This window comes from Orbicella faveolata, unplaced genomic scaffold, assembly GCF_042242905.1.
Source record: "Orbicella faveolata isolate gen_17 unplaced genomic scaffold, um_ofav_v1 contig_48, whole genome shotgun sequence".
Classification (NCBI taxonomy): Eukaryota; Metazoa; Cnidaria; class Anthozoa; order Scleractinia; family Merulinidae; genus Orbicella; species Orbicella faveolata.
Genome location: NW_028301578.1, coordinates 14,785,051 through 14,809,570, shown reverse-complemented (window position 1 = coordinate 14,809,570; position 24,520 = coordinate 14,785,051). Strand labels below are relative to the sequence as shown.

At 39.5% G+C, this 24,520-nt stretch overlaps 4 protein-coding genes and 1 long non-coding RNA gene across 5 annotated transcripts; 2 read left to right on the top strand and 3 right to left on the bottom strand.

Moving 5' to 3' along the window:
- Positions 1-1,047: 1,047 nt before the first annotated feature.
- Positions 1,048-7,331, bottom strand: LOC110044778 (uncharacterized). The gene is made up of 3 exons (XM_020750360.2): positions 7,139-7,331; positions 2,835-3,053; positions 1,048-1,587 (listed from the first exon to the last, which is right to left on the bottom strand). Exons 1-3 carry the CDS (start codon positions 7,314-7,316, stop codon positions 1,442-1,444), a joined length of 543 nt encoding a protein of 180 aa, XP_020606019.2. The 5' UTR covers positions 7,317-7,331; the 3' UTR covers positions 1,048-1,441.
- Positions 7,332-8,324: 993 nt separating this feature from the next.
- LOC149096663 (uncharacterized) lies at positions 8,325-18,826 on the bottom strand. Its single transcript, XM_089281005.1, has 4 exons — positions 18,167-18,826; positions 16,227-16,374; positions 9,340-9,561; positions 8,325-8,760 (listed from the first exon to the last, which is right to left on the bottom strand). Exons 2-4 carry the CDS (start codon positions 16,282-16,284, stop codon positions 8,591-8,593), a joined length of 450 nt encoding a protein of 149 aa, XP_089137131.1. The 5' UTR covers positions 16,285-16,374; positions 18,167-18,826; the 3' UTR covers positions 8,325-8,590.
- On the top strand, positions 11,662-13,474 carry LOC149096664 (uncharacterized). The gene is made up of 3 exons (XR_016204517.1): positions 11,662-11,849; positions 11,987-12,190; positions 13,364-13,474. It is a non-coding gene; the product is annotated as an uncharacterized LOC149096664 (long non-coding RNA).
- LOC110060581 (nucleus accumbens-associated protein 2-like) lies at positions 12,535-13,685 on the bottom strand. Its single transcript, XM_089281006.1, has 2 exons — positions 13,385-13,685; positions 12,535-13,213 (listed from the first exon to the last, which is right to left on the bottom strand). The coding sequence occupies exons 1-2, from the start codon at positions 13,683-13,685 to the stop codon at positions 13,089-13,091; spliced, it is 426 nt and encodes a 141-aa protein (XP_089137132.1). The 3' UTR covers positions 12,535-13,088.
- A 1,160-nt stretch (positions 18,827-19,986) lies between the features above and the next one.
- Positions 19,987-23,977, top strand: LOC110044928 (uncharacterized). The gene is made up of 2 exons (XM_020750502.2): positions 19,987-20,165; positions 22,621-23,977. The coding sequence occupies exons 1-2, from the start codon at positions 20,102-20,104 to the stop codon at positions 23,286-23,288; spliced, it is 732 nt and encodes a 243-aa protein (XP_020606161.1). The 5' UTR covers positions 19,987-20,101; the 3' UTR covers positions 23,289-23,977.
- Positions 23,978-24,520: the final 543 nt, after the last annotated feature.

Here is a 24,520-nt window from a genome sequence, read left to right as displayed (position 1 = left end):
CTAATCCGTCACGAAAACGGAGCTTTTTGAAAACGTTCTTCAAACCGGAGGAATTTGAAAACGGCGGCTTTTCGTTTTAGTGTGAACGTTAAACCTTTCGAAAACGGACCATTTTCAAAAACGATGACGTCACGATAATAATATGATTTCTCTGTCCGAGTTTTTCTCAACCACAAATCCAAAATGGCCGGTTATTGTTGCGTTTTTTAACATTTGATGCATTATCAGAGTAAAACCTGCGTTTTTAAATTCCTCCGGCATAGTGTGGACGAGTCTACAGGAGATAATGGTCAAAGAGATGCAGTCGAGTTTGACTAGAAAACGAGGGCGAGTTGTCAAAAGCGTAATTGTTTCCCCTCCAACCATTGGAAATTTTATGTTCTAAAAGACTACTTCTCAGCGTTTGAACTTGGTTCTCGGGTTAACATTTATTTTCTAGAACATCAAATTTCCGGGGGCAGCAATCGCGGTCACATTGTGCACAATTAGGTGCTACCCTCGGTAAAAAGTGTTAACTTACTTGCCTACAGACTCTCGATGCTACCCCAGCTATATCGTTTATATACACAACAATGGAAGAACTGGCAAGATTTATATGGAACTCGCTGAAACTCTCTATATACTACCGCCGGGATTCTCTCCTCTTCTTCAGGGGTAAAAATCGTGTTGTGGTGCCCCTGGGAATGTTTCATTTCACATTTTTACTGCCAATGTGGTACCAATGGTAGGGTTTTTAGAGCTCGCTGCAGTTGGAATTCGATAGTGATAAAGTTTCTGCATGGAAAATAACTAGTCTAGGGTAGGGTTGCAAAATCAAGTTGATCATGGTCTAGTAACGGTATCAGTGTTCTAGCGGTACACCCCTACCCAATAATTTACAGAGCACCCCCCCCCCTCCCCCGGGGTTGCGAACTACATCAGCGTGCATGATTTCTGGACGTTTGAATCGAGTCAGACAGTGAGTGGGGAAAAAGTTTTTCCTGAAACGGTCAACATCTTGACTTATTCACGTACCACGGAGAAAGGTATCGCGCATCATAACAATAATAGTAGTGAAAACATTTATTAAAAAATGAAGCATTACAACTGCAAATTACATTGCCTTATCTAATTACCATTCTTATTGTCCTTCCCAACTCAAAATCGTGTCAAGCACAAAAAGTACTGTTAAAAACATTTTTTTAGGCACCCAGTATTTCTTAAACAAGATGTTGGTTTTTGCACAGTCCACAAGGTTCTCCGCGTAGTAACATCGAAATAAATGTACTGAAATATCTAAAGAAAATGATTATTTGAAATCTTAAATGCATAGCTAGTTAGAAATGAAAAACGTGCAATTCCTTCTCTGGCCTTTCAAACCCTGCCAGGTTTGTGTAATCAAACTAACAAGAACATAGAACTCATAATGAGACAAGCACACAGTTCACTAAACTCCTGGAAACTAATTCAGGACCAAAGCCAACAAAACGGCGACCAAACTTGCTACCAAACCAGAGATACGGGCAGCTGCATTACAGTTATCACCCTCGCAGCAGTCGATCTCGCATTTTGACAACATTCCTGTGGTGCCGTTTAAAATTTTGCACACTGTAAAGAAAATATATTCGCTATTAAGAACGATAATAATATCATTTTTCTATGTCGTTAAGGCGGATGACCCAACTAGAACTGGGGCGCATGCAGGATTTTAGAGAAGGGGGTTCGAGATATGGAATGTCGTGGACGTTTCCCTGTTGGGGTATCCTTGGGCATCCTTCCCCAGGGATATTATTAACATTGAAATCCTTGGAAATGGGATTTTCGGCATTCTGAGGGCAAGTCAGCATGTTACAATGTCTCATTTTTTTAGGCGTTTGCGACCGAGCTCCCAGACCCTCCCCTCCCCTCCCCTTGATCCGACTCAGTAGAGATTCCACAACATGAAGCGACCAGGAATATCTGTAGATGAGTGCTTGAACATTGCAGGGTTCAATTCTCCTGGAAAGAACGAGGTACTGTGAGTACATTATCTTGCTGAAGAGAACCGCGCAATAATTAAACCCGGACAAGGGCTCGATCAATCCGGAGGGCAGGACGCTAACCATTAGGTTTTTACTGGGACTCTCACAAAGACATTCAGTTAATTATCGACTTAAAGTTGAGATAGAAAAATAAATGGCTTCTTCTTCGGGTGTCCGATTTTTTTGTAATATTTCTTTTGTATTTTTTTTATTTTATGAAAGACCTCCCTGAAAATCACGTGTTTACGGGACAGGTGCTTGCTCATATGAATATTTTCCTTCTTATTGTTATAATTGTTAAAACCATTTGGTTGTTAAACATGTTCAATATTATATTCAGAGGGGGGAGGAGAGCGCTCCCTTTCCTGGGCTATCTTCTCACTCGGTGCCCGAGCACAGTGCCCGAGTACGATTCTAATGTGAACACAGCACCTTTTTCCGAGTACTCACACCAGAATTCGGGCGCAGTGCCCGTGCCCGGGTCCATGGTCTCGACCTTGTTAATCTGGCAATAGGCCTTTCGCAGGATCCGGTCACATGGTACGGAATTAATTACGCTGGGACGCAAGTTACGCAGTGGGACTTCCAAAACAAAGGAAAGTCGGGCTGGACTGGTACAAGTTCTTTTGTTTTGGAAGTCCCACTGCGCAACTTGCGTCCCAGCATAATTAATTCCGTACCATGTGACCGGATCGTCTATAGATGGTACTTGGGTCTTTGGAGTAACCGGTGTCTGAGGGAAACATTATTTTGTGTTGGTAACTACGCACCAGTGTCTACGCGCCAAGGGTGAATGCAGCCACACATTACAGCCTTCACATTAATTTTACTTACTATTGTATGGACTGTCCGGGCTACACACAATGCTGCTGGAGCAATTTTTCAACTGGAAGTCCAATGATCCAGCATTAGGGACTGCCAGTGTTCCCTTGATTGTCATACATCTGTCCAAGAACGTATCACAAGTGATGCTTCTGATGTTCTCATCGTTGCATTTACCTACACCTGAGTATCCGGGAATGTCTGTACAGTCATAGCATTCCAGAGTCAAAGCTGTCAATTCAAGCAGATAAAACATCAATCCTGTTCTTTACACTAATAAAATCGGATCTGTTTACTTTGTAACACGGACACCAACGCTTTCAAAATTGCTTCGGAATTGGGCTTTCGAAAGGAGAGCTGCCCGAATTGAAATGGAATTGCAGACAAGTGATACCGTTATGGATCGATTAGGATGGAAGCCGCTCTCTGAGAGACGTGAGGAGCATATAAAAGAACTTGTCAATAAATGCTCGAAGGGACATGTCCCAGATTAATTGAAGAACTATTTTGATACAATACGAAGTGGCATGCATTCTTATTATACTAGAGGTAGCATCAATATTTTTTAAGTTGCAAAACGTACGTTTTATTACAAGGATGCAATTATTTTTAACTCTTTAATTTTTACCATTTTTTGCAAGAATTTTTAAATTTCCCCCATTCTTTCTTTTCATGTATTCATTTCATCTTTGGTTTATTTAACAGGGCCCACAGTGATGTCAGTTTTATAACTGAAGTGGTTACCCAGTATAAATATTATAATTATTATTATCATAAAGTAAAGGGAGAAGCCAAGGGAAAAGGGAGAGAGTCTTTTTATTGGTAGTAGTATTTTTATTTTTTATGTGTTATCCAATCAGCGCAGCATTCAGATTTTGGACGTTCAGCGCAAGGATCCTTTTGTGCCATGCTTTTCTCCACTTCTCTCCTCGACCCTTCTCCCTTCCCCTTGGGAAGGTCTGTCTGGCTGATAATGAGGCTTCGTCCGTTTAATCTATGATCGCGAAGATCATCTAGCCTGCAAGCTGGCTCTCGTTTTGCTCGCGTGTTTGGGCTTTTCACGACCTCATGTTCCGACCTCATGTTCCAACGTCATTGTATGGAGTACAGTGGAACCCCACCTTACGTAGGCTCGATTTCCAGGCGTTTTGCGAGTGCGGTTGTTTATTCTCCTCCCAACGAGGATGTGGGGCAAGGACCGCGGGCTCACAAAACTGCTGCAAATCGAGCCTACGCTTTACAGTCACCTCGTAATTACGGTCACCCCGTTATTACGACCACCCCGTTATTACGGCCACTCCGTTATTACGGCCACCCCGTTTATGCGGTCACCCCGTTATTACGGTCACCCCGTTATTACGGCAACTTTTTCTGTCCCCGCGAAACGCCCATAAATTTTCTTATACGCAAACCTCGTTGATACGGTCAACGGACACATTCTACAAGCTCAACCAGTATAATCCTTTGTAATTTTACCCCGTTTATACGGCCACTCCAATCAGTTATGTTCATCTTTCTGATTAAAGTTTCATTGTTTTAAAATCATGTCTGCATTCCGGATGCTGGTAAAGAACAGTACTGTTGTTTAGAATTGCAATTCTGATAGATCTGTTAAGAGGTCACTCAAGTTAGACCAGTCATAAGGTTTGACCCTACCCCGTTACTACTGCAGAAATTTCATGGCCCGTTGATGACCGTACTAAACGTGGTTCCGCTGAGCCTTTAATGCCCTCTTAGCAGCCACGTGTATTTGAGTAATCACAAACTATAACTTGTTCCAGCAGAATGAAAGGCTAAATTTTTACCGCTTACTCGAATCCGATCTACTTTCCTCCAACAGTTCCTAGGAAGCGCGCGGGCTCCTTTCTGGAACAGCGGCTGGTAAGCGAGCCCAGCAGAATGACTGATACCCAGACTTTACGGACGGGTTTATAAATTGAACATCGAATTTATTGATCTTTATTATGCGGCTCAAGAGTTATTCTGGACGGAGTTACCTGCTGAAACCCGATTCCTTCCTTCGTTAAGGCTGTTTTTATTTTTTCACTAAGAGTAGGTTTACACTAGAGGAAATTGTTCCGGAATGTTCTAGTACCGGATTAGTTTTGCTGTTTACACACAAGTGGACGAATCCGAAATAAAAACTCCCCGGTTTGGTCATGTCTCCGGAGATTTTTAATCCGGGACTTAAAGTGGGAACTTTGAATCCGGAGAGTTTTGTAATGTAAACGATTTCCTCTCAAATCCGGATACTTTTCCGCCTGCGATCTTTTGACTTTTCGGAAGAACAAAAATGGCTGATCTAGTAATGGCCACTGATGCGAGGCAGCCTGCCCCGCACCGCCCCGATCGCTTCGCAGCCGTTTCGCGCTCGTTTTTCGTCCTCGCTGGGAGCCTGTTCACAGGTTAATGTAACAGACCTCAACGAGCAATATAGTCATACAAGACTGATCTGATTTTTTTTCCTGTCCTTTATTTCGAAAGCAGTAGATTACTCTGTTCAGATGTAACGTTAATGTTACTGAGAACATCTTTATCTCATAATATGGATCTAGGTGGCGTGGCCTAGTGGCTAGGGCGCTGGAATTATGAGGTCCCGGGTTCAAATCCTCCACCCTGCCACTAGATGGATCTTTTGCTTGGTAGTCCCAAATTCAACTCCTGCACGCTTTGTAAATAGGTCAGCCTCCCGACAGTTGGGATTTTTAACAAGTTTCTGTTCGATTAAAAATATTTTTTAGCTTTCCTAAAGTGATTTCCTTCTGTCAAGTAATTCATATTATGTGCGCAAAACAAAAGAATGTGGCGCATTTGTTCGTTCAATAAATCTTAGCTATTAAAGTTCGCGGGTTTCATCACCATTCCCCTTGGTCTATAATTAACTGTCTGAAAGCTAAGTGGCCGTGGGAAAAATCTGCTCCGAATTGTTATTTTGGATGTTCATGGGTGGCAAGCGTAAAAGAGGGAGGCGACGCGAAAACTTGACAAAAGTCTGGTCTTGTCTGGTCTTTTGTGTTGAAGAATAATAGGTCCGACGTCTCAGTCACGTTCCATAGTTCAGTTTCAAGAAGCAACCCAAATATCAACGAAAACTCGACACGAATTACGAACACCGTGTCCAAATTGTCAATTCAACATTTGTGTAATCATAAGCAAAACCGAGCTATAATATAGAAGGTCCAAAAGGTCATACCCGTTTGCCAAAATTATGCTCAAAGGCTCGTTCAAAGGTCGTTTGTATTTATACAGACGGTCATTTATATTCACGGTATATTATTAGTATATTTATATTCAATGTGAACCTTTTTTTCCGAAGAGGACTTTTGGAGCTTTCTTTTTCCTGTCAATATCGCAACGAAAGTAATACACCTCCACTAACTATGACCCAACATAAAAAAACATCAAAAAGTTGCCACCTTTCAAAGAAGGGTTCACATTGCAAAATTACCATATAATTTATTTGCCAGAAAATGATTAGACCTCATGAGTTCGGAAATCGGCTACAAGGTGAATTCTTTCGTCTACAAGAGTAGAAGACAAATAGGTAATTGTATACAGACTTCGTTTTCTGAGCTGGTCGCCCAATCAAGTCATTATTGTATCGACGAAACTTCCTACCGCTCGGGTGTATTTATGGCAGTATCCGATCACTTCTCTCCAAGTCAGTTCGCTCCAACGCCCATATACATTATTCCTCGTTCTTTCGTCCACTTTCAGGCCAAACTTGGTTAACTGAGGTAGCGAACTCGGCCTGTGTGGACCGATCTAACTTTTGCTGGAGCGAACTGACTTGGAGCGATGATTCTAACCAGGGAGCGAAACGACCGTGATTCTTCCTGGCAATACGCTGGATTACCACAGCGTGCTTTCTTCATTATATTTCTCATCCGATTCCACAGTGTTTCTTTCTCGGCGTAGAGCTTACGTTTTGTTCTTTGATAAACATTAAGTGCTATTCTAAGTATATAGAGCACGAAGCGAAGGCGAGAGCATATCCATGAAATTAAAGGACATATAAGACTGAAAGCTTCGTAAACGAAACAACATCAATACAGTGAACGATTTATTTGACGGACGGAAATTAGGGCTTGTTTACCATTTACGTTTACGCATACATGGTTGCTAGATCGACCAAGGGATTCGAAAGATAGTTTTGGTATATCGATTCTTAGTTCGATTAATCGTTCTAGCGGGCTACAACGTTGAAAAGCCTTCGATCCACACCCCTTGCGTAATCGAATGTCAATCGCCGCGCGCTCGAGCGATTTTCAGTAATCAAACATTTTCATCTAGCAAATTAAGCTGAGTCAACTCACCAGTTGGCATCATATACAGAGCCAGTAGGCCAACAATAAGAAAAGATGAAGTTTCCATGATTCGGCAAGTTGAAAACAAAACAGTATGATCAGCGCTTCGAACAATGCCAACAGTCACGACAATCACACCAACACTGTAAACTGTGGGTGTGGCAACCTCGTTCCCAGGGTCTCTCATGTTACCGTCCCCTGAAAAACGAGTGACAGCTCCCTATGCCAGGCAGCAGGGGGTTGTAAGTCATTGTTCAGACATTGTTTGTCCCCTACTGGCTAGCCTGCGAGCAGGCTCACGTTGGAGCACAAGCTAGCCTGCGTAGCAAGCTATCTATCACGGTAGCTCACAGTGACTCAACTCCGTCACTGACCTAAACCACTATGCCAGATCACAGGGTCAAATAAGACTCTCGGCCGCGCAATTGATGTTTACACAAACGAAAATCAACAGTAATAAGAACACCGGTGTCAGTCGCTAGGTCGTAAATGTTTTTTCGGTGGTAATTCCGCAGACCAGGGTATTTCGCGAGAGGGGCGATATTTGCGTGAGCACTGTGAAAAACTGAATGGCTTTCAAACTGTACTGATCTTTCGTGTTTGAATTTGAACAAGTGTTTCCAAATTAAAGACTTTGGTAAAGAACAAAAGGAGGGTGTATAGTTCGATCCATCGTCACCGCTTTGAAAGCGGCTTTCACTGAAACTGTCACGCTCAGGCAGTGTTTTTCTTCCGCGACTTATTTCAAATTTCTATTTGAATCATTATTCTATTTGTTTCGTTTTTTTTTTTACTTTAAATTTCTATTTCAAATTCTATTTTCTTTAGGGTATTGGGCCGAAAAAATATGTAAGAAGATATTTAACAATCAACTGATTTAAATTTTGTTTCATATATAATCGTCTTTATGGTTATTAAAAATTATGAAAATGATACCACTGAATTGATACCCCATTTTTCGGGATTCTTTTCAAAATTTCCGGCGAGCACCCCCGCCTTTTCATATGGGAGTTCCCCACCCCTGGGGTTTCAGTGCCGCGTCTTATTTTCATTAAGTACGTTAGACATTAGTTTTATACCTTGAAACGTACGCATTATTGCTAATCCCTTCCCCCGGGAATTGCATGGTATAAAAGGAGTATTAAATAACATATGGTAAGTTAGGTGTTTTCTTTCTTTGTCTTTTTTTTTTTAATTTTATTTTATTTTTTTTTTTATTGTTATTATTAATTTTTTTTTGTACAATCCACTAACTCGCTGCTGGTTTTCCACACAAGAACATTGATACAACTGTATTGAAAAATCAAAAGGAAATGACTATTTTGAAACATTTATTCAGTTATAACTGTTTAAATTATTATGAAAAAAGTGAAAAACTCCTTTTCTGGCCTTTCAACGGCCTGGTATTCAGTTTAGACTAGAAACAAAACAAAGTACGTGATGTGACATTCGTACACTCCACTAAGCTCCTGGAAACACATTCAGGAACAAAGTCAGCAAAATGACAACAAAACTTGTTACTAAACCAGAGATACGGACAGCTGCATTGTCTGTATTGCAAAAATCACCATCACAGCAGTCGATTTTGCATTTGGACATCATTCCAGTGGTGCCATTTAAAAGTTCGCACACTGTAAAGAAAATGTCATTGTTATTAACAGCGACAACAATATTAATGAAAATGAAAATGACAATATAGAATAAAAATAACAATGACAACGACAATGACAATAATAATGATAATGATAATGATAATGATATGATAAAATGATAATAATGATAATTAACATTTATTTCTTGAGTGCACATTGGATAGAGGATGATAGATAGCCAACAAGGTGCATAGCACCTGGTCATTGCTGTAAATAACTATAGCTTTTCTTCAAAAAAGCTGGGTTGGAATTGAAGATTTTGGATGACGTAAAGATACAAAGCAAATGAAGTTTTAATTTCCATCAGGACTTGTAAATCTTTGTAGCAGAGACAGGCAAGGTTAGGCTGAAAATCTCAAGTCACTGTACTTGAATTCAAAAGTCCCATTTAAGTTACACTGGTTTTTGTTTGTTGCTGTTCCTGATACCACTTTTACTTTAAAAATAATAATAATAATAATAATGATAATGATAATGATAATGATGATAATGATAATGACAATGATAATGATAATGATAATATATATAATAATACAGCCTTACAATAGTTTTATTTACTGCCCACGCCAGCCAGAAGGCAGATAAAGCTGCTAGTGCAGTTTTTTATCTTGAAGTCCAACGATCCATTACCAGGGACAGTCACAGTGCCTGTCATGGTCATACATCTATCAAAGAATGGTTTATCGCAAGTAATGTTCTTGACATGCTCCCTGTTGCATGAGCTTGGATTTGGGTGTTCAGGAGTGTTATCACATTCATAGCATTTGATGGTGGCCAGAGCTGTCAATTCAAGCAAATAGGATGTGGATCGACAAAAATTTTAATGGCGGGTGCAGGATAATCAACAAATGGTAAACGCCATAGCGTGCACTATTGAGTGAGGGATGCATGTGGGAGGTTGCTAAGCACAAAAGAGGCGTAAGAGTCACACAAGGCGATAGCCGAGTGCAACCCTAGCTTCTTGAGTGCTTAGCAAACCTCCCAAGTGCATCCATAATTCAATAGTGCACGCTATGGCGTTTACCATTTGTTTTATAACATAACATTGAGACATTGGAACAACAGAAGTCCTTTTATTGAGCTACATCACAAAAAAATGTTCGTGTAGTCTTATATGACAAGAGAAAACAAGTGCGCAAAAATTCATTCATGACAACCGACTGTACACCAGTAACTCGATAAAGTTTCATCTTCAGACAACTGTGAAGACAATTTCGCATTTCTGGGAGAAGGATGTCAGCCATAATTACTTTGGAAACAATGTCTGTCAAAAGATTTGCTTTGTAAACATTAGCACACATGTCAGCAGCGTACACCCATGGGCAAATAGTAGACGCTAAATTAACCATTCAGAGCGCGCGCTTTGCTTTAGTTATGTTATAAAAATACTTTGGTGGGAGCAGAATTGCTCATTTTGGCAGGTTAGACATGTGAACCCTAAGTTTTTAAATTGAAGGCTGGATGTGTGATGATAAACATTCTGAGTTGGGTGGGACGGCAGGATTTAACTAAAATTAGTGGCAGGATGCAAAATTGATAAAACCTAAATTATTGCATCCTCTTAAAACATCAAAAATGTCAATAATGCAAAAGTAAACTAGTTCGTATCCAGGTGGTTACTCCCAGAAAAAAAATTGCGTGGGGTCATGTGGTCTATTACCCTTTTGTCAGACCAAAGGTTGCAATTTTCACTGTCCCAATGAAAATCAGATTTGACCAAAAATTTTCTGCCCTATTTCAGCCCTGCCCTATAATCAGTTTCATAGTTCAGAAAAAAAAAATTACCAAATTTCCAGACAAAAAAAAAAGTTACAAAATTGCCATCGCCAAAAAAGGTGCCAAGGTCGCACAACCCCAGGGGTTTTGTTACGCTAGGATTTTTGTTCATGGAAGACATCACAAAATGTAACATTTTGCAATGTCAACTGTCATCATGCTTTGTTCTTTCTGATATTACTAGCTATAGATGAAACAACTTTAGGGCCACTGTAAAAATCAAACTGTTGGACAAGAAAAATAAAATGCCACAAAGAGAAGAGGTTGATATAGAATAACATCAATTTTCATTCCACTGCATCCCAGAGGTCCTGTTGTGCAGTTCCAGAATTTAATATCCAATTACTCTGCCCACAGAAGGGATTTGAATTTCCTGGGGGTGAGGGGGTTCTGTACGACAAAAAAATGTAAACAAATGTGTGAAGCTTAATTGGAATTTCCAGAGGGGTGGGGGAGTCTTATAAAAAATCCCTTCCATGGGGGAGTATGGATATTTTCTAGAGCTACACATTAGAGCTTCCATGGTCTTCAATCCATGTTTTTGGGTAGTAGAAAATTCGCTTTTTCTAGGAATTTGAATTTGCAAGGATCCTCCAAGATCTTCAAAGATCCTTGAAGATCCTGCATTATAGATACTGGAAGATCCTCCCGTACGAAACGAGCAGATCTGTTTATAGTCTGTTACAGATCTGCTGGCACATCTGTAGCAGATCTGCAGACAATGTACAGATGATCTACAGATTATCTGCAGATCATCTGCAGAATGTCTGCAGAATGTCTGTAGAATATCTGCAGAATGTCTGCAGAGCGTCTGCAGGGATGATCTGCAATACGTCTGCAAATTTGCAGACGCTCTGCAGACGAAATCAGCCTATCATGTTAACCAAAAGGCCACAAAATGCACCAATGAAACAATGTTTATTTAAAAGATAGACAGAGGAGGTCGGTCTGTTATTCATCAAAAGTGAACAATTAATGTTGACAGATAAAGCAAATAATACCACTACCAGGAATTTAAAGTATTTTCTTAGCGTGACATTTTCAACGTCTTCCAAATGAATAAAAATACCTCGGGTAGCAACCACTCCTTTCAAAAAATCTAGGCTTCATGTAGCCTGCGAGCAACAAGGGAGCTTGCTCGCAGGCTAGGCTTCGCGTTCTTTTTGTGGTTCGCTTGGCAGGTTATTTACAGAAACGACATCGAGTAAACTGGATATTGAGTGAGATTCATTTCCTTCTCGTCTGCGCTTGGCACCTGCTTGACATGAGGGCATTTTAAAGGAACGAAAGAGGTAAGTCATAGAGTACATGAATAATGCACAACAGCGACCGCTTATTGTGTTTTTGTTCACCTTATGTATCGATTTTTTCATTCGCTTCGTAGCTTACTTACATATATCAACAGATATAAAAAATATTCGTTCATTAGGTACTCGGTTCACGGTGCAGCATTCTACTGTGGCCATAAGTCTATGGTGCACTAACCTTCGATCCCTGAACGGCTTGTTTCGAACATGTGTCACTAATATTCCAGCACATGAGGGGCGAGCGAAGACTGTAATTAAGAGAGGTCGCTACCAAGAGTTTACGGAACACTGACGGAATCTTGACCCGCACTGTTATCGCATACTGAGTAAGTACGCTTACACATTTGTAACAAGTTTAGATAATGCATTGTATTCTAGTAGGTAGCAACAGAAGTAAAACCTAAAGCCAACTTGGCAATTTTTACAGACCAGTCAAAAGATTATTCACGATATGCGACCAATGATCAAATGTTACTTTTAGTGTGACCTTTTGATAAGGTTGGTTTCTAAGTCACTGCAGTGAGTAAATCCAGATTTTTCAAGACATACAGTATTCTCAATAAATGAGTTTACTGTCAAGCGTTGTAGATTTCGTGTGTTCAACAGCACACATCCAAATACTCGGAATAAACATAATACACCTGCAAATAACTTGATTCACACACTGCTCTAAACATAAACTAAACATGAGTTTAATCCATGCTGTGAGAAATTACTAACTCTTTGTAAATATTTTTAGTGATTCGACAAAATGTTTCATTCTCTTCGCTCAACTAATACTCGTTTGTTTACACTGTTCGATCGCATTATCAAAAAAACTACATTTTTTTCCGTTTAACAACTTCTTCTATTGCTTCAATAAGCCCTTATTCTCGCAAAATGTTTTCTTCATTTTTTAAGTCCAAAATACAATAAGTATGTCACGCGGCAATTTGAGCACTGCAAGTTACTGAGTGAAGAATTATCTTGACATCTGTTTTTTGTTCGCACCAAAATGAAAAAAACTACTGAGGGAGTTTTATCGATGATTTAAGCATTTAGCTTCTCATCAGTGTAAAAGCAATTTTGCCCTTTTCACGCCAAAGGAACAAATAAATAACTTGGATACATATTGTTATATTATACTGATACTGAGAGAAAAACTGTCAGCTGTTTTCATTTCGTAGAGACGGTCACGGTCACAAAAATACATGTACTTTAGTAGAACTTTCTATTCTTATTTAATTACAGCTTATCTGTGCTCCCTGAGTTTTTTCTTTTGGCTGTTCCAACTTTGTTTGTTAAAATGCGGTTCATCTGGGACACGGAAAACTCCAGTTCATTGAGAGTGGCAAACCTTCCAACATACGCTATAAAAAATAAAAATATATTGGTAAACTACATGGAAGTATTACTTTTAAAAGTAGTCGCTTATTATTATCGCAATTATACCAATATGATTACAAAAATCCGACACATCATCTCTGATCATGTGTGTTTGTGTGCGTATGTTTCTACAGGTTGCTGCATGATGCCCTTACCCTGTAAAGTCTTCACCACATCTTGATTCAGAGCCTTACTAAACACACCCGCTTTGCTTGTCTGTGTTCGGGAGCCATGGGCAAGACTTGTTGCCAGAGTCTCCTCACTGAAGAAGGCTTCAATTAACAGCAAGTATAACTTCTTGGGGACTTTATCGCATTGACTGTGAATGGAGTTAAGTTTAGCTGAGGATATGTAGATTCCAGATCCTGGCACAAGTTCTTGTTTCCCAGGGCCTGCAACGTAGTATTTTTTGCTCTCATCTTGATTACCAGACGGCAAGTTCTCGAACCTAATCATTAAATTAAAATCGAACAGAACTGCTTAATACTAGCCTGTGCGTATATAACTAGTTTGATTGTACTACTAATACTACTAGATGGTTTGATTGTAATTATTATACTAAATTGGTCATTAAATCGATTGTTGAACCTACCGAGTTGGAGTTAGTTTCCGCTGCCTTGTGAAAAGTCTACAAAAGAGTTGAATAGTTTTAGGTACAGAATAAAACCCCAAAATTGTCGACCTTCTTGTGTAAGTTGACTACATAACTAAAGTGCCACTCAGTCCTACTCCAGTTTGTTTCCAGAAATTTTATATTTTGTACATAAATATCTATAGGAAGCAACAGAATAAAGCTCACAGGCTTCATAAAGTCACATTTACCTCTATTTTGCTTGCCAAAATTAATTTATTCTACTTAAGAAATTGCATGGCTGGATTGCCTGTTCGCTTCAAAAACTACCCATTTAAATGTTCCAAGCCTCCTGAACTGGTCTTTACTTGTTACTATTAACTACAGCTACATATGTGCAATGTGCACGTAAATCTGCTCAAACAGTAAAAATCTGTAAATTGCGTCACCGTTACTCCAAACTTAGTTAATACGATTTCGGGACGAATGCTGTGAATAAAATTGTTTCTCGATTTAATTTGCTGTTCACCTCTGATAATTACCCTGTTTTTTGATCGATCATCAGAGTTTAGTAAACTGGAATGTTACATTAAAAGAGGTCTTAAAACAGTTGAAAAACTACCAACCTCCAGTCCTAATAATTTTCTCTGGGTAGGGAGTATTTTTACCGGTCTTCCTTCCTTTCTTTCCCTCCTCCCAGTCAACCATGGCATCTAAGCCCTCGATGTCTCCGGCGTAATGTATTTGCGAAGCACTTGCGACGCTATATAAATCTTCTTCCGTCCAAAGAACCATAGCAAAAGCCATCTTTTTATGTCAAAAAGCAATTTCTTACAGACAGTCTTGTTTGCGCGCAAACATTGAATGTGACACTTCAACTGAAAGGAATATCAGTGTTAGCAACATCTCCTACTCTTATTGGACGTTTCAAGTGTGACAGGTGTCGGGTATCAGCCAGGAGAATCTGTCACATTCGCAGCGGCCGATGAGATTTCACTTGTGGTTTTGTCTCTTTGTCGAGAACAGCAAATAAAGGTAAAGATAATTTGTACGTTTATTTCATTTTCTTCATGGCTGCGATATACTTACATGTTTATGCCCCCAAATATTGAGGCATCACATTTCTTGTCACTAACAAACACGCCACTTAGGTCACCCGGTTATGCAAATCAGGGTCTGCGTTACTGACTCATTCTTGTGAGATACTGATGGTTTGAAACGTGATGTATTTCACCTTTGCCATTTCCGGGGCGTAGTAGACGTCAAGATCTTAAGAACGTCTCCTTATGTTTTGAAGCTGTTGTAGGTATAAGAAAAATAATCATAGTACAGAAATTTAACCATCTTATTCCACTTTTCATGATTCATTCACGTGTTGACTTCAACTTTTGTATCGTTGTTCTATCAACACTGATATGTCGATCGATGAAATGTTTTTCCCTGAGCGTTTGGAACTGGGAATTTAACACCAATGTGCCCTGCACTGCTCTTAAATTTTATTGAGAGAATGTGTCAGATATGTGTCTAATTCCTATATAATAAGAACAAATTAAGGTCGAAAGTGTATTTATCATTTAATTTAAGTGTTCAATTGACGTAACATTTGATTTACTAACTCGTTGTACGTAAGTGGCTAACCATTTATGCCTCTTACTTACGCATTTTCAATGTTCGACTATCTTTTTATTCGTAGAATCGAACTATTTTATTCATCTCAAAACGAACCAGTCATGACTGATCGAACTAAGCTTTATACCGAAGTCACGCTACAATGAATGGCCTATCGATCCCGTTTTTGGACTTCAACGTGTTGCAGATCATCTGCAGATCTGTTGTTAGTCTGTTTTTCGTCTGCAGTCTTAAAATAGTGAAGAGTATTCAAACTTAACGTCTGCAGCAGACTGAAAACAGACTCTGCAGACGATAAATTAGTCTGCAGTTGATCTGTTTTTGTCAAAACAGATCTGTTGCAGATCTGCTGCAGATCTGCTCGTTTCGTACGGGCTTACAGATCCTGGCAAGAATATTAAGGATCTTTGAGGATCTTGGAAAGAATGTTCAAAGACCTTGTAAAGATTCTCGAAAAGATCCTTGAACATAATATTGGGCTGACAGTGGTCTAAGAAAAATTATGAAGAGCCCAAGGTCCATAACCAACTGGAATCCTGGATGTCCAGCACTTGAGCTTATGTGTCTTGAAAAAAGTAAGTTTTTCTAGTTGCCCAAAGGCAAATGTTAGTCACCTGTGTCACCCAGGCACTTAAGAACTAGAGCACAGCCCTGCCAAAGATCTTTATTTACCAGGCAGGTAAGCTACAACATTGAAAAGCCTTACAGACCCCTTTTGCAATCGATACAACTATTAATTGCAGTGTAATTGATTTTTAGCGATCAAACATTTTAATCTAATAACCTTGAGAACTCACCTGTTGGCATCACATACAGAGTCAGCAGAGCAGCAAGAAGGAAAGATGAAGCTTCCATAATTTGCCAACTTGAGAAATGATAGGGATGCTGCGAGCAGTTGAACCAAGACTATACTGCATGTGGTTTTTATGAGGCTGATAAAAGGTCCTTCAAATAAAAAATAATTTCTATAATTTTTGAGAAAAGAAATATGTGTAATTAAATAATCAGTAGATTCCCTAGCAACCTTTGTGGCATTATAGGTGTTTGAGGGAACAAAGGAACAAAACTGCAATGCAGTGACCTCCACCTCTGGTTCTTATAGCTCCCTGGAGTTAGGTCTTAATGTTTTATCCCAGGGGAGGCAGTGTCTTTGGGGTTAGTTTTTCATCTTGAGGAAGGAGTAATTGGGGCCATTAAAGGACAAAAAGTGTCCTTGGGGTTAGTTATAGGGTTGAGGAAAGGAAAAGGCCCCTTGGGGTTAGTTTTAGGTTTTACAGGAGGACAAACAGTTTCCTTGAGGTTAAAATAAGGTCTTTGAGAAAGACAAGGTCTGGGGCAGAGGAAAAGGTTTCCTTGAGTCACTGGGTGTTTTTGTGATTGGGGAAGGGCAAAAGGTTTCCCTGATTAATTCTTGGTGTTTTGGGGTGACAAACAGTGTCGTTGTGGATGGTTTTTGACTCTTGGAAAGAAACGATTAGTTTCCTTGAGGTTAGTTTAAGGTTTTTGAGAATCTTCTTGGGATACTTAGTTATTTTTTGGGGGGAGGGGGTGGAGTCAAAAAGGCTTCTAAGCAGTGTCTCTGGGGTAATTTTAGACTTTGTGAAGGTGTTAACAGTTTCCTACGGGTTAGTTTCAGGTTTTGGAACAGGCATAAAATAAAATAGTTACAGGTATAGGAAAGAATAATGAAATAAATAAGTGCATAATTTTGTTAATATTTGGTTTTGTAGTGCTGTTTTTTCTCTAAATTATAGAGCAAACAAAAACATGAAAGAGTTAAAGAAAGAGAGAGAGACATAACAAGGAGTATCCGTAACCTCCGGCCAAGTGATTGGAAGAAGGATGCATCAACACCAAAGCTCCTATAGGCTTTTGTACATTATGCTGGCATTTTTCGAGCATTTTAGTGAGGCAAAAGCATCAAGCATTATTCAAGCATTTTAGTGGCATTTTCTTGGAAAATTAATTGTTTTCCACATCCAGAAAATAAATAAAAATTATTTTTACAACAAAATGAGGACTTAATTTGAAATTGAAAAAAATTCAAAATGCCACCCTAATACAGCTGAGTGGAGACTGAGGAGAGGTCAGCAGCAGTTAAATCAAATTAAAAGATCATTCAGAGAATTATCTTTTGGTGTATTAAAACTATTGAAAACGTTGCGTTATACTACATATATGTTTTTTTTTAAGCACCTTGAGCTGTTAACTGTGTTAAAACGTTAAAATTATTAAAATTTAAGAAACCCTACGTATGAGCATTAACCAAGCATTTTAGTGACTTTTTGGGAAGACCGAGCATTTTAGTGGGAAAAATGGAGCATTAAGGTGGAGCAATTTAGTGGGAAAATAAAAGCATAATGTACAAAAGCCTACGCTCCTAGTAGCAATGAATCGGGGGGGGGGGGAGGGGGACATTGCACAACTGCGCCACATGCTTCTAACCTGTTCTAACTTTTATCTTGAGACTCCCGCTGAGACTATGTTAGTGAAAGAAAGTAAAGTAAGCCAAACGAGGGCAAACAAATTGAAAAAAGGAAAATCTTTAGAAGCGCTTTATTTGTAACATTAATGAAATCGAACGGATAAATGCTAGCGTACTACATGTCCTACACGTAAAAATAGGTTTGGGTTTGAAGGGTAAAAAAAGCGAACGTTGGTTGAAATGCCCTGAGTAAATAAGATAAGAATAAACTGTGTTCAATAATCAATGTAAAATGTAATAATATATACTGACCTGCTAGTTTTTAGCTTATTTTCGATGATGTTTCGAACCATCAGTGAAGATTTTCGCAGATTCGCGCGGTTGACGCCAAAAATGACGTAGGGGTAGTGACGTAGTTAGGAGAGGGTCTGGGAATAGGTTCGCAAAGCTAGACCAGTGGGAATACCCGAGGTAATGGAATGACTAAGAGGAATGGCTCTACCCATTTTTTTTTTCCTTTTTCCGAATTCCCTACATAAGTGCAGAGAAGAAGGGCAATGAACCGGCTTACCAAAAACTGCATGGAACGGCAAATTTAGGTCGGACCGGTCCGACCAGTCAAAGCCAGTGGACCACCCCCATAGGGGGTCCCGAATATTCCGGTCGAAAAGAACCGAAACGGGCCCTTCCACTTGACTTGCGATCGAAATTTCCGGAATCTTGGGCATAATGGAAAGCATCCCAGGTCTTTCGTTTTTCGCTGATTTTCGTTCTTTTATCATCGTTGAAAAAGTGGTTTGGTTGAGAGGCATAGGCTCTGAGGGATTTCCTAAATGAGCCTAATTAGAGGCTTCAGTGTGGTCCTTCAGTGTGGGGTATTCGAGATTTTGTACTTTGTTGAAGATGAACGCGTGATTTGGTAGAAATGATCAGTGGTTGAGGTTAGTCCTTCGATATGAATATTCATGCTGGTAAGCGAACGTTCCAGCTGGTATAAATATGTCATAATTATTAAAAGATGTCTATTTATTAAACAGAACCAGAAAAATGAGGGAAGTTAGCAAGAGATGTAATTAAACAGGGAGATTGAAATTTTAACGGTGCTTTGAAAAAGTTTCGGTTTGTATACCGCGGCCGGTTCATGGTACATTTCATTAATCTTAGTTGAGAAAACAAATTTGGATATGTGTCTATAACTCATTGGAAAAAAGATTCGACGTTCAATTCGAATGAAAAGCTTTTAATGAAGCTAACAGTTGTGTAAAATGGGTAGTAAAAGAGAATATAAGAAATATTGCTTAGGGGTTTGTGGAATTACTGACAGTTGTAATGTTTGCAAGCTGTCATTAAATTACAAGTCTAAAAGCTTCTAAACTTAAAACTCATTCCAGTGTTGGGGAAAGGTAAGAAGGCTACATTTTCTCGCTTGAAGACATCACCTCGGCTCAGTTGCTGGTTTTATGGTACAAAAAATAATCCATTTCCAAGTTTTACGACAAGTCCTGGTGCGCAACATTTCACTTTGAAACTGATAAGTTTTACAAGCTAAGCACTCTTGTTGTCCTGCAAATCAAACATATTTCCGTAAGAAAATTACTATGCACTGAAAAGACTTCTTTTGGAATATAGGTACCGGTAAACTAGTCGACAACTTAGCAATGGAGACCCTCGGTTAATTGGCCGTGGGAGGCTGGGGACGAAAATGTTTCCAGTTTCCCCTCGACCAGGATTCTGGTCTCCGACGCCATTACGGCTGACTGCCGAATAGGCCAACTTTCCTATAACAGTGTCAATGCGCCTTCGTGACAAGTACTATAATTGGATGAAAAGACGTGAAACTCATATTGCCAAACTACCCGAAATCTATGCTACCAAATACGCCGCAGTTTATTTAGCGAAAACTAAACATAACAAAAATTAAGCTTCCCTATTTTTCGATGTTTCACTTAGTTGGCAGTTGACGCGCCTTGATTAAGACGCTAGTTTTATACCTTGAGCCTTACGTAAGAAATTACAATCGTTAATCCATGACGTCTTCCGGAATCACATTGTATGAAATGCTGTTTGTAATCACCAGCAAACCTTTTTCACTTATTATGTAATTATACAAATGTCAACTCAAATCTAGGACTTATTTAATGAAAAATCAAGTGTGTTACGTCAAACATGCCCTCTTGACATATGGGCGGTTTGTTGATAAAACAGCCTGAAAGCGCTGAAACACGAATTTAGTACAGGAACCCTACAATGGCACGACTTTGGAAGGACGTTTTCGTGAGCTTATGTTGTTGCGTTTGGCTATCCAACTTAGGTAAGCTGAGTCTCTAATTATCAACGCGATATCAAACCGCTTTGTTATTCTGATATGGGATTTGAAGCATGCCCAGTCAACCTCAGAAATTATGAAGTCTATCCTTTGTATAGTTTAGTTTGCGAAAACTTAGCGCCAATTCGGGCACAATATTTCATCTCCTGTAACAAACCTCGCGTTTTCGTAGGTTAATACACAACTTTTGATAACAAAGTTAGCTTTTTTGGTGTAATGTAATAATGGTATACTTTGACTTAAGCTTCCATTTTGAAGAGGCCTTAAACTCGGCAAGCTTGTTTGTCAGCCAGCTTTGAAGACTGTTACGTCGCTTTTGACTGCTTTATTTGTTGCTAAAACCGTCAAGACGATTTTAGTTTCAAAGTTGCTCGAAATAAAGTTTGCGCCTAAAAAAAATCACACTGAAAGGCACAGAACGTGGCGATCTTGCATATAATTTTTATCAATCATGTGAAAGCGACATAAGTGTTTACCGAAGCAGTTATTTCCTTCTAATAATTTCCATTGTTACAAAGGGATCTCTTAGATTACACTCTTTCTTCAGTTATAATTAGTTTTACGTGTTATAAGACCGTAATCTTGTTCCTGTACCAAAACTTCCTACTTCTTTCGCAACCGTTGGTAACAATAACGGTTTAAAAAGAAAACAGAGTCGACTATTTCCATTGAAAGGGAACTACGCAGTTCTGTCGAGTTCTTCGTTTAACTTGGTTGTTTTTTATATCAAGATCATCGATCTCGCCGAATGGTTATTTCTCGACGGATCCGCCTAATTTACGTGTATCATATCGCAATGCCATCTGGCAGCGTAAGCCAAAATTTTGAACGTGAAATTTCTGATCTGTTTTTATATTTTGAAAAACCAAATTTCCCGCACATCAGAATCAAAGCTGAATTCACTCTTCCTGGATTCAAACATCAATCATTCCAGCATCCTGGTTAAAAAGGAAAAATCAGCCGCAAGTACGTTTATCAGCGAACATCTCGAAGAACGAACTTATTTTCTTCCTTCACTTTTTACTTCTAGTTCTAATTCAGCGATAATTTAAAAAGAGACTTGTCTGGTAGCTGTTTATCTTATACACCATGTCGAATTTCATTAGCTGCACTCTTAAATCTATTGAGCACAACACACCATTTATTACGGCTTGTACCTTAATTCTTCAGTCAACACGAAGAAATAAAATATACTGTAGTTTGTGTTTTGAGTGACGCCCTAATCTTCAGCGAGTTTTAATTTCACTTGATCGCTCAAATTATAAATTCTAGTAATCACCTCAAGATGGATATTTAATTGGTCTATCAACTACCAAAAAGGAATTTCCACCTGGATAAAACTGTGCAAGAGTGTATGGTTTGTTATTTTCGAGAACGTCTTTTTGGCAAAGCTAATCAGTAATATCAGGTTAGAACTGACTAAAAGCTAAAGGCGCCTGAATTAATCGGTCGAATATTCCTTTGTCAGGCGGCAGTGTTCTCATGATCAGTGGACCAGTCGTTGAAGTCTGAACGCCTGATCGATCAAAAGTAATCCAACAAAATAAACTGTGAAAAGATACTGAATTCGAACGGTTTTTATATTAAACAGGAAATTTTTTCATGTTAAGTGTTGTTTAGCTGGCGGTTTCTTTATAAATCACCTCAGTCAAAAAGATTTTACCACTACTTAAACGAAAACCACAACAGGTGAAACCCATTTTGAAAACGTCATGCAATTGTAATATGCTCCATATTTTTTCTGAAAGGATGCTGCAGTTTGCCTTTTTTGATTTATCTTTTATTAATTTAATTCTTCATCAGTATTAGCCGGCATATATAACCAGGGTTCAGAACTCAAACGCTACAAAATTAACCATAACACCAGCTTCGTATTATTTATGCACGGGTATCGCAGGATATGGGCAACGATATCTAAACCGAAATAATTGATTGATATCAAATTTATCTTTTGTCTAGGCGCGGTGACTTTTAAAGGTGGCTACTACACATCAGATAACATTGTAAAGCTCGAACGTAATTTACACTGGAACTCGTACTGAGAGCATATCCCAACCAGCTAAAAGCCTTGATTCTATTTGATAATGCCCAGTTTCTTTTGAGTGACACATGCACTCTGGACTTTAAGCCCCCATGTTTGAGACAACTACTTTCAACTGTCCAATCCTGTGCAAATAGGCTATATTCGTATTCTCGGTATTGGACTGGAACTAGCTTGCAATTGAGGCTCATGCGGGGGAAGATCATAAAGAGATATTTCTGTCATTTGCATTTGAAAAGGCTCCCTACATTTAGCCTCAGTTGCAAGCTAGTTCCAATCCAAGAATACGAATACGGTCTATTCTCGACCATTGATCTGTCATGTACAAAGCCACTGGAAGCTGTCAAGATCAGTGTGAGAAGCTAAGCCATTAACTATTTCCATTGATTCTTTTTCCAGCATGGTCTTTAAGGTGTTTTTCTTGCGAAGGACTCATCGACACAAAATGCGAGAGCAGTACAACAAAAATTGAGTGTCCCAGTAACGGAGAGCAAGTGTATGACTCGTGTTACACCGTGAAAAGAATTATGGACTACCCCATTATTGGGAGACGAACAGAGGTGTTAAAAAACTGCTCCGTTTTAGCAAAATGCTCATTTCTGGAAACATTGATTTGCGACAACTTCTACGGATTCATCAACAGTTGCTCAATTGAATGCTGTACTGGGGATCTGTGTAATAACAAGACATTTCAGTACAGTAAAACGTCTGTAACACCCACGAACTTCGGGATCGTGGAAACACGCGTGAACGTCACGCGGACTGTTGTGTCAAACAACGCGACACGTAAACCAGATGACACATCCGAGATTACTATGACGTCGACAGTTTCAATGATACAGAATTCTATGTCATTTGAGAAAGCGCTGACATCCTGGACTTCAGTGACGACATCCTGGACTTCACAAAAAAGTCAAGGAGCCATATTCAGCAGTGCTCGTCCCGCCATTGAGCCAACGATCGAGGTCAAACCAGTCAGCGGTGACGCAAAAAGCATCTGCGTTAAGCTGCCAGTTCTAATGTTAATGACGATTTTGGTCTTTGAAATCAACCACGACAGTTTATAGAGAAGAAAGCTTGTTTTTACCCCACTTTCTTTTTTCCAATGACCGATTTTAAGTAACGAAAACCGCGGGAATCTTCTATTTCAAATTACGTTCATAGACAAAACGGTATAAATATTGCTTTCCTCGGAAACCACGATACATTAATTATCCTTGTCTCTAGATCTTTCTCTTCTGTAGGTCACGTCATCGGCTAGACGTAGTCCTCTAAACTTTAGAAAACGAATAGCAAAATGAAAGCCAATGGAGAGTGTTATAGTGGAAAATGAGTGCAGCATTATAAGTAACGATAACTGCCGTATAAAAGGCATGGCTCCTGTCTGCGTTCAAGCCCAGTGGCCCATAAGGCCATGCCGGCCTGCATTAGTTAGCCCAAGCGTTAACTCTGTGGGTACCCTTTCAAACCAAGCTAAGGACACAACAAAACGACCTTAGCCCGGGCTCGAGCCGAAACCGCTCGATCCGGAGTCCAGCGGCTTCGCGCTAACCATTAGGCCACCGCTCGCGCGTCTCCCACAGTATTGGTAGGAATGTATCAGTTAATAAGAGAGAAAAGAATAACTGAATATGGATCGATTCAGAGATGATAGATAAGATCGAATCTCTTCATGCAGACACCACCACAAAAAGGACACTGCTATGTTACGCACGATTCACGCAGAATAAAAACAATCTTTGCCTCTGTACTGTAATACGAACGCGGCCTTTATAATATGGTCGTTGCACCTTGTCCCTATGACGTCTGGTTTAATCATGTTAGACTGTAGTCTGTTTTTATCGTCAATGTCTTTGGCCCGCATTTCTTTTCAAGCGTTATCGTAGTCTTAATTTCCGTGTCGACAAGACCTTTAGGAACAGGTCCGCAATTCGTACATGTGTGATCTGCGACATCGAATTTGTCATTCTCGTCCCCATAGTCCTTTTTAACTAAAATTGGTGATATGAAAATGAACGACAGCTATAGAGTCCGTGCCCACTGGACTAAGATCTAACGCATACTTGTGCGGGGTCACTGTAGTAAGAAGGTAAAGAGGTAAGGTTATAGACGGGCTAAACTGACGCATAAAGCCAAACCGTATTTCAAGTTCAGCAGTATAAAACAGTAATCGGTATGGCGGTATGGTTCTTCCTGAGCTGGGTACTAGTCCAACGCCAGGTGTCATCGTGGGCTCCTGTTTCCAGGTAACATTTTATACTAAGCTAGTCCAGGATTAGCGAGAATTTTGTTTTCAGTT

Bases quoted from the DNA above. Each gene is read 5' to 3' on its own strand.
- LOC149096663 (XM_089281005.1), bottom strand. From the start codon at position 16,284: ATGGAAGCTTCATCTTTCCTTCTTGCTGCTCTGCTGACTCTGTATGTG. The intron at 9,562-16,226 runs GTGAGTTCTCAA...TTGAATTGACAG, and splicing joins TCTGTATGTGATGCCAACAG to CTCTGGCCACCATCAAATGC. The intron at 8,761-9,339 runs GTAAATAAAACT...TTTTCTTTACAG, and splicing joins CCTTCTGGCTGGCGTGGGCA to TGTGCGAACTTTTAAATGGC.
- LOC110044928 (XM_020750502.2), top strand. From the start codon at position 20,102: ATGGCACGACTTTGGAAGGACGTTTTCGTGAGCTTATGTTGTTGCGTT. The intron at 20,166-22,620 runs GTAAGCTGAGTC...TTCTTTTTCCAG, and splicing joins CGTTTGGCTATCCAACTTAG to CATGGTCTTTAAGGTGTTTT.
- LOC110060581 (XM_089281006.1), bottom strand. From the start codon at position 13,685: ATGATTAGGTTCGAGAACTTGCCGTCTGGTAATCAAGATGAGAGCAAA. The intron at 13,214-13,384 runs GTAAGGGCATCA...TATTTTTTATAG, and splicing joins TGTGGTGAAGACTTTACAGG to CGTATGTTGGAAGGTTTGCC.
- LOC110044778 (XM_020750360.2), bottom strand. From the start codon at position 7,316: ATGAGAGACCCTGGGAACGAGGTTGCCACACCCACAGTTTACAGTGTT. The intron at 3,054-7,138 runs GTGAGTTGACTC...TTGAATTGACAG, and splicing joins TCTGTATATGATGCCAACTG to CTTTGACTCTGGAATGCTAT. The intron at 1,588-2,834 runs GTAAGTAAAATT...TTTTCTTTACAG, and splicing joins CCCGGACAGTCCATACAATA to TGTGCAAAATTTTAAACGGC.